The following is a 9,420-nucleotide window of genomic DNA, read 5'->3' on the forward strand; positions in this document are numbered from 1 at the left end:
CCCGTGCTCCGCGACGGGAGAGGCCACAGCAGTGAGAGGCCCGCGTGCCGCAAAAAAAAAAAAAAAAAAAAAAAGAAAGGAAAAAGAAAAGAAAAGATACAGAGAGAGACCCAGGGGTGTAGAGAAAGAGAGATGAACTGAGAATCACAGCAACACATAAAGGGGCCTGAGGAAACTTCTGGGGTGATAGCTCATTATCTTGACTGGGGTGATGGTTGGAAGTGTGTGGGTCAAAACTGATCACATTGTACACATTAAATATGGTATATGTACCGTGCCTCAGTTTTACCATAATAAAGCTGTAAAAAAAAAAAAACAGCAGAAAGAGACACTGGGTGGGCGCCTTATACGGAGAGAGACTCAGAAAGATTCCGAGGGAAGCGGAACACAGAGAGAAGGAAAGATGAGAAGGGGGGCGGAGGGAGGTAGAATGAGTGAAGCCAAGACAGAAAAACACTTGCGCCAAGGGCGCTCCAGAGCTGGTGAAACGCCAGACCTCCGGAGACCCCTCCCCATCCCGGGGCCAGGGAGGTAGGGAGTGGCCTTCGGGACTGGGTGGGGGGTGCTTTGGGGGTGGAGATGTGGGGAGGCCGGAGGAGTGGTTGCTAAGGTCCGGCAGGGCGCCTCACTACCCGGGAATGCGCCCCAGGGATCAGTGGGTCGTTATAACCCAGGCCGGGTGCCGGGAGCGGAGGCGTAGGCGGCTGCAGGACAGCGGCGGCGGCGCTGGGAGCGGGTTCCCCACCCCCTACCTGGGGGACGTGGCAGGTGAGGGCTGGGGAGGCGGGGCATAGGAAGGGAGAGAAGTCTTTGCGTTGGCTCTGGTCTGAGATGCATCCCCCATCCTCTTTCCATCCTCTCTCGGAGACTGGAGGATGCTGGATGTTGATTCTTTTGAAGTCTATAAGCCCTGAGTCTCAACTCATCTCAGCGCTCTGGGTGGGCCATGTCCTCGTGGTCCGTCTCTGCTCTGAGAAACAGGGAAGGGAAGAAGGTGGGGGTGGGTAAGGGTTCCCAGAATCACCTGGGACTCTCTTTTCCTCCCCGCCCCACCCCCGCCAGGTGCAATGACCTTGGCGTTCACAGCACTGATTCTGGGGGTGACAGGTACCCAGAATCCCAGTGTGTGCACGCAGGGTAACTGTGCATCGTGGGGCTGTCGGTGACTCTCTATGTGGCACTGGGGGAACACATGTGACTAGTTATGGCTCCAAGGCTGGGTGAATGTGAGTCTGTCTTTACTTGTGATTGTGTGTGACTGTATGACTGCTACCGAGTGTGTGTGTGTGTGTGTGTGTGTGTGTGTGGTGCCTTTTCCCATACTGAGTGACCGTCTGTGACAGGTGTGACTACTCTTTGAGGCTGTAGATGTGATTGTGTGACCGGGTGTTTGTGCATTTAGGATGGTGTGTGTGTATCATTGACTGTGAGTGTTACCGTGTGCGGCTGCTTGGCTTTGTGTATGTATGACTGCTGGTTTCTGTCCCTGTGTGACAGGATTGTGTGTGACAAAAGTGCTTGGCACCATGAAAATGTGTGGCTAGGTGCCTTCGGGTAGCCGTTTGTGATTGTGTGATTGTGGCTGGGTGCAGGATTTTGTGTGGCTATCTTTGCAAACACGTGGCTGCTTGAGGGTCTGTGTATGGGTGACTGTATGTGACTGTGTGGCTGTAGTGGCTGTATGTGTGATGGTGCAGCGCTGTGTGTGTGTGTGGAGCGCCCATCCCTGCTGAGTGTGCAGACTGAGTGTGGAGAAGAGGCTGTCACCACGAGACAGTGGCTGTGTGAAGGGGGATGATGCTAGGTCACTTGCCCTGTGTCACGCTTGGTCCACTGAGTCTAACCTTGTCACATGCCACCATGCTGTGTGCAGAAGTGAGTGGCAGTCTCTACCCGTCTGCACACGAGGCATATATACACAGGTCACTAAAACACTGTGTGTGAGTGAGTGAGATCATGTAAGGCTGCCCCCGAATGTGTGTACCTGGGAAGCGTGTGTACCACGAGGCAGAGCTGTGTGTGGAACCGTCCCTATGGAGACGACGCACGCCTCCCTGTGTAACTGTACGTGTGCACGTCTGTGACAGCCGTTGTGTGCCTGTTTCTTGGACTGTGTGCATAAATGAAGGCAGCAGCAAGGGTTTCACTTGTCTGGGTCCTCAGCGAGAATATAAACAAGTGAGCGCGTGAACAAACGATGGGGGAACCGGTGATGGGGTAGGAAATCTATGCCCCTATCTGCAGGTTTGTGTGAGGGAGAAGGGCAGGATAATTCAGGAGGAACATTTGTGTTCAAGAATTCGTAAAACAGCTCTGCTCTCCACCCCCCACCCCACGGGAGTCCCACCCCAGTCTCGGCACTTTTCCCGGTTCTGCTCCTCCAACTCTGGCCCAGCCCACAAGCTCTGACTCCGCCCCTTTTCCCCATCCATACCCCAAGTCCAGACTCTTATCTACAGTCAGGGATCCTTGAGCTGTGCCCCTCCCCCAAGAAAGGCCCAGCCTCTTTGGCTCTCCTCCTTTGGGCCAGGATCCACCTCCTGCCCTGACCACAGCTCCTCGAACCCAGCCCCTGCCTCTTCTCCCAAAGTCAGGGCTCTTTATAGGATCTACTCCTCCGCAGGACGCTGGCCTTGGCCCTGCCCAAGTCGATTTCAAGCCCCTCCCACATCTCAGGCTCTGCAGACTCTAGCCCAGACCCCATTCGCTAAGGCTTGACCCCCCTCCACCCTCACTTCTTAAAACGAGGTCCCGCCCCTAGAGCCCTGCCCGCCCGCCCCCGCCCCCGCCCCCCCCCGCAACAAAAGCGCCCCTCGGGGGTCAGAATTCCTCTGGCTGGTCTCGCCTCTTGATTATAAGCCCCGCCCCCGAGTCCAAGCCCCGCTCCCGAGCTCTATTTCCGGCAACCCCCCCACCCCTATTTTCTGCCCCCAGAGCCTGTTCTCGCAAATGATGTTGCTTCCTGCGACAACTCCTCTGCCGTCGGGCCCTCCGGGAGCACCCAGGACCTCGGACCTGGGGCCGGGGAGAACACCCGGGCGTCTGACGGCACCAGCAGCCGCCTCGTGAATGGGACCGACTGCGAGAGGCCCAGCCAGCCGTGGCAGGGTGCGCTGTTGCTGGGACCCAGCAAGCTGTACTGCGGGGCCGTGTTGGTGGACTCGCAGTGGCTGCTCACGGCTGCCCACTGCCGAAAGCAGTGAGTGGGGGCTCCGAGAGGAGGGCTGAGGGGGGAAGGTTGGATGGGGGATGGGGCATGGCGGTGGGGGGGGATGGGGCATGGCGGTGGGGGGGATGGGGCATGGCGGTGGGGGGAGATGTGACGAGGATGGGTTTGGTCGTATGCTGATGGTTTGGGATTAAGATAGAATTAGGTTTGGCTCTAGAATTAGAGGTGGGTGGAGATTGGGATGGAGTGGAGATAAAAATGGAATTGGGATAGGGTGGGGCTTCGGAATAGATGTAGGATTGAAGATGGGGTTTGGATTAGAGTTATGGGTGGAGTTGGAGATGGTTGGCTTTGAGGTTGGGCATGGTTAGATAGAGCTGGGGTTGAGGGTGGTGGGTGGTTTCTGTGTGGGGAAAGGGTTAGGGTTAGCGCTGGGGACGGGATGGAGATGGATTTGGAGTTGTGACTGGGAGGGTTGAAGATAAAGATGGTGCTGGGGATGGATTTGTGGATAGGGGTGAGATTGGGGCTGCGAGCAGGTTTGGCATTGGGGTTGGGGGTAAGGACCAGAGTCGGTCGTGATCGGCACCATCTTCCTCAGAGTTTTCAGAATCCGTCTTGGCCACCATTCCCTGTCACCCATCTACGAATCCAGGCAGCAGCTGTTTCAGGGGATCAAATCCATCCCCCACCCTGGCTCTTCCCCCACCCCGGCCACTCCAATGACCTCACGCTCATCAAACTGAACGAAAGAATCTGTGAGGCTCAACACGTCGGGCCATCAACGCCTCCCATTGTCCATCCGCTGGGACCAGCTGCTTGGCGTCTGGCTGGGAAAAGACCAGCAGTCCCCAGGGTGAGTGTCCAGGTCTCTTCCGCTGCCCACCTGTGTCTGCCTTCTCCCCCTCTCTGTCTCTGAGCACTCTGCCCCTTCGCATCGTCCTCCACCACTCACTGTGGCCCTTCCCCAAAGTCCTCCAGTGCTTGGACATCACTGTGCTAAGTGAGGACAGGTGCAAGACGGCCTATCCAAATCAGATAGATGACACCATGTCCTGTGCTGGTGACCAGGCCGGCAGAGCTCCTGCAAGGTAAGGCTAGAGACTTTTCCATTCATTCAGACACGCACTGAAACCAGCCGTGTCACCTGGAGTCTTGCTGTGTGCTGGGGACCCTGCGATGATCAGATCGGCGCTCACAGAGCTCATTCTGGAGCAGCGCTGTCCAGTAAAAATACAATGTGAGCCTTACGAGTAATCTTATTTGTTTTTTGTGGGGTTTTTTTTTTCCCCCCACTGTGGGGCATGTGGGATCTTAGTTCCATGACCAGGGATGGACCCTGTGCCCCCTGCTGTGGAAGCACGGAGTCTTAACCACTGGACCGCCAGGGAAGTCCTTACATGTAATTTTTTTTTTTTTTTTTTTTTTGCTGTATGTGGGCCTCTCACTGTTGCGGCCTCTCCCATTGCGGAGCACAGGCTCCGGACAGGCAGGCTCAGCGGCCATGGCTCACAGGCCCAGCCGCTCCGCGGCACGTGGGATCCTCCCGGACCGGGGCACGAACCCATGTCCCCTGCATCAGCAGGCGGACTCTCAACCACTGTGCCACCGGGGAAGCCCCTGTAATTTTAAACATTCCAGTAGCTACATGTAAAAAAAGTAAAAAACAGCTGAAATTGACTATTGTCATAATATACCCTATTTAATCCCATGTATCCCAAGTACCATCATTTCAAAAGGTAATTAATATAAAAGAATTATGAATGGAATGCTTTACATTCTTTTATTCTCATAGCAAGTCTTTGAAAGCCAGTGTGTATTTTTTTGTTTGTTTTTGTTTTGTTTTTTCTTTTTTTTCTATTTTTTCTTTGTTTTTGGTTTGTTTGTACCAGTGAGTATTTTTACACTGACAGCATATCTCAATCTGGACTAGCCATGTTTCAGTGCTAAGGGCCCCATATAGCTAATGGCCACTGTATTAGCACAGGTCTCAAGGGAGAGATCAAGGCTGTGTTGTATAGAAGGGCAGGATGTGCCCTGAATAAAGATATCACATCTAAGGGCCACCCTTCATACAATATACATCGCAGTTTTGTCTTAGTTATTTTGGAACATTTCAGGCAGATGCAGTCTTAAGTGTCTCATTCCCATAAAATCTGTAGTGTGAAAGTTTTCTGACAAATGCTAGTAAAATGTCTTAAAGAAGGAAAACAGAAACCCATGGTCGGTATTTTTAAACGAAAATATTTAATAGAGAGGATTGATCACAAAGTTGTTGGAATAGCAAAAAGGTTAAAAAAAATCCTATGGTCAGGAAACTGCATAAACAGGGTAATTTCAGAGAGTGGTAAGGGCTGTGCAGGAAATAAAACACAGTTTTATGAAAGCAAGTGATGGGGGGGGCAGTATTTGGAAGGGTGATTGGGAAGGCCTCAGAGAGGTGGCATCGGAGCAGAGATTGAATGACGCAAAGGAGCCAGCCTTGCAAAGGTTAAGGGCAAGAAAAGCATGTGCAAAGGCCCTGAGGCAGGGAGGAGTTGGGCTGATTCAAAGAATAAAAAAAGAGCCAGCATGTTTGGGGGACAGGGGTTGAGGCTGGAGAGATGAGTGGGACCCAATGTCCAGCAAATATTTCTTCATCCCCAGTACGACCTTCTTTGTATTCTCACGGGAGCTTTATTTGTTGAGGATGACAGAAATTAAACTGTTACAGCTCAGGACCCTTCCCTGTATTCAGGTCCCCAAAGGGTCTAGAGGAATGTAAATTAACAAGCTCTCTGCTGGCAGGATGTATGTTTCAGTAATCTTGGTGTTTAGTAAGCTGTGGGCTCAGACAGCACTCCAGTCCCATTCTGATGGCTGGGAAAATCTCCCCACCCACCCCACTCACCCCCGCAAATCTTACAAATGTGACAGTTGCAGCAGCTCCCCAGATCGCCCAATTTAATCCGTGTCCCCACTTAACATTGGAAGCACCCACATCTGGAGAGAGGGATGGGTGGAGGGGTTTTTATCGGAAGAAAGCGAATCTGATTTGGATGTCAGCATTTTAAACCACTAGCCTTTCCGTAGCCAAGGGTAGTACCTTGCTTTTCTTTCCCTAGACCTCCAGTGGCTTTTTCATACCAGAGTGTGGTCTGGGTGTGGCCGCTAAAAGCAAGAAATAGTAATAATACTAATACTATAACACTAAGAGCAGTTAGCTAATTGCCAGACACTCTTTCTTTTTAATTTTATTTATTTAAAAAATAATTTTTTTTATTTTTGGCCGTGTTGGGTCTTCGTTTCTGTGCAAGGGCTTTCTCTAGTTGCGGTGAGCGGGGGCCACTCTTCACCGCGGGGCGCGGGCCTCTCACTATCGCGGCCTCTCTTGTTGCGGAGCACAGGCTCCGGACGCGCAGGCTCAGCGGCCATGGCTCACGGGCCCAGCCGCTCCGCGGCACGTGGGATCTTCCCAGACCGGGGCTCGAACCCGTGCTCCCTGCATCGGCAGGCGGACTCTCAACCACTGCGCCACCAGGGAAGCCCCCAGACACTCTTTTAAGTGTTTCCGATGCATCACTCAATTTACTCATTTAACCTTCATTATTAACTCTATTTCACAGACGAGTAGCCAAGGCTCAGAGCAGTTAACTACCTGCCGAGCAAAAGAAACTCTGCAGGGATGCTGAACAAGGGCGAACAAAAGATGATGAGAGAAATGTTGAAATTTAGCGATGGGGCAGCTAAGCTTTTTTTGCCTGGGGAAGAGTGTCTTGCATTATAATGGGGAGAGAAGCCAGGTTGTAGGTATTTTGCGTAAACATAAATAAGAAATGACAGTAAAGAGTGCTGAGTATTATTACAGAAGGGTGGTTACAGGGAGCTATGGGGAATTAAGCACAGGTAACCTAAATTAGTCCAAGGGAGCGATTCTCAACCCCAGGGTAATTCTGACCCCCCAGGGCATGCATGGCAATGCCCGGAGATGTTTTTCGTCATCGTTACCGCTGTCTGGTGGGGAGGGAGGGGTTTCCTAGCATGTAGTGGGTAGAGGGATGCTGCCAAATGCCTTACAAAGCACAGGACACCCTCCCATAGCAAAGAATCGTCTAGTCCCAACGTTGGCGGTGCCCAGGTTGAGAACCCCTCACCCAGGGGCTGAGAACTGCCTCTCTGCAAAAGTGAGGTATATGTACAAGGCGGATTGGTGTCAAGGACGGGTGAAGAGTGAGGAAGGGAAAGGAAGGGGTGTCCAGTAGGAGAAACACAATATTCAAAGGTTGGAGGGGAGAGTGAGAGAGAGAAGGAGGCAGAGACACACAATGAGGAAGACAGACGGAAAAGAGGTTGGGGGTTGGGTAGACAGGGACAGAGGGGGTTTCCAAAGGGTGAACGTGGGGTGAAATATTAATATTCTCTCTGTGTGTCTCTTTTTACATGTGTCTCCCTCGCTGTCATTGTCTGTGTCTCTATTCTTGCTGCCCTGGTCCTTCTTCATCTATATGACTCCCTCCCTCACCTCCCCACATCACCGCCTCTCTGTGCCCCTCTCTCTCCTCCCCGTGGTCTGCAGTGGTTCCCTCCAGGGCCTTGTGTCCTGGGGAGACTTTCCCTGCGCCCAGCCCAACAGACCCGGCGTCTACACCAACCTCTGCTGGTTCTCCAAGTGGATCCAGGACACTATCCAGTCTAATGCATGAGTCGTCCTAGGACCCGGCTTTCTGGCCTCCCTCGCCCCATGCAAGTCCCCACCCCTGCAGGGACCCCAACACTCCTTCCAGACACCACTTCCTTCCCCAAAATGTTGAGGTTGTTCATCTCTCCAGTGCCCCGCCCCCGGTCTCCTGGAATCAAGGTCCCCCTTCCCGGACAGTGGATGGACAGGTCCTTCTGGTCAGATCCTGAAGACAGTTCCCGTAATGACCGGGGCGAGAGTTGCACTGCACCTCTGTCTCCCCAGTGCTTCCTTCCTCAGGTCCAGAGTCCACCTTCTCTGCAGCTGTGACCCAAATCTGGTCCCAGAAATAAAACGTCTGAGAAGTGGGCTCCGTGTGTGGTCTCTTCCTTGAACGGCCGGGCAGCCAGGGACAAGTCCCTCACCCCTCGGCACCGCTGTGTTCACTCTATTAGGTTATTTCACTTGCAGCAAACAGAGATTCACTCGATCTGCTTTTCATTTTATTCATAAATATTGATCGACTGCCAGGAATGTGTCCAGATGCCGGGGATATTGCAACGGGCAAAACAGAGGAAAATTCCTGCTGCGTGAAGCTCCCCCTGTAGTAGGGGAAGACAGACAATAAAAAAATAGGGCCTCAAAAAAAAAAAAAATAGGGCCTCCCTGGTGGCGCAGTGGTTGAGAGTCCGCCTGCTGATGCAGGGGACGCAGGTTCGTGCCCCGGTCCGGGAAGATCCCACATGCCGCGGAGCGGCTGGGCCCGTGAGCCATGGCCACTGAGCCTGCGCGTCCGGAGCCTGTGCTCCGCAACGGGAGAGGCCACAGCGGTGAGAGGCCCGCGTACCGCAAAAAAAAAAAAAAAAAAAAAAAAGACAAATACATTATATACTATAATAAGTATGTGATATGAATAAAAGGAGAACAGGGCATGAGGAAAGAGGAGGAACGTTGAGGGGATGTATATTTACACTGGAAGGTCCGAAGGGTGCAGGAGAGCAGTAGCTACTCCGATCCCCACCCTCACCCCATCCCTGGTGGCGCAGTGGTTGAGAGTCCGCCTGCCGATGCAGGGGACACGGTTTCGTGCCCCGGTGCGGGAAGATCCTACATGCCGCGGAGCGGCTGGGCCTGTGAGCCATGGCCGCTGAGCCTGCGTGTCCGGAGCCTGTGCTCCGCGGCGGGAGAGGCCACAGCAGTGAGAGGCCCGCATACCGCAAAAAAAAAAAAAGACAAATACATTATATGCTATAATAAGTATGTGATATGAGTAAAAGGAGAACAGGGCATGAGGAAAGAGGAGGAACGTTGGGGGGTTGTATATTTACCCTGGGAGGTCCGAAGGGTGCCGGCGAGCAGTAGCTACTCCGACCCCCACCCTCACCCCAAGATGACCACATCCTAATCCCTGGAACCTGTGAATATGTGACTTTATATGGCAAAGGGATTTTGCAGCTGTGATTAAATTAAGGATCTTGAGAGGGAGAGACCAGTAGAATCCAAAGTGTCCTTATAAGAAGGAGGCAGGATAGGGGGTCAAAATGAGAGAGAGATTGAATGATGCTATACTGATGACTTTGAAGATGAAGGAAGG

The 9,420-nt window shown here is 52.7% G+C and overlaps 1 protein-coding gene across 1 annotated transcript; it reads left to right on the plus strand.

The window, feature by feature from the left end:
• The first annotated feature begins 638 nt into the window (after nt 1-638).
• On the plus strand, nt 639-7,851 carry KLK5 (kallikrein related peptidase 5). Its single transcript, XM_065899106.1, is given in 7 exon segments — nt 639-768; nt 1,063-1,107; nt 2,935-3,199; nt 3,771-3,867; nt 3,870-3,951; nt 3,954-4,260; nt 7,725-7,851. Coding segments are annotated over 7 exon segments (1,053 nt in total).
• The last annotated feature ends 1,569 nt before the right edge of the window (nt 7,852-9,420 follow it).

The sequence above is a fragment of the Phocoena phocoena genome, chromosome 20 (assembly GCF_963924675.1).
Source record: "Phocoena phocoena chromosome 20, mPhoPho1.1, whole genome shotgun sequence".
In the NCBI taxonomy this organism is placed as follows: Eukaryota; Metazoa; Chordata; class Mammalia; order Artiodactyla; family Phocoenidae; genus Phocoena; species Phocoena phocoena.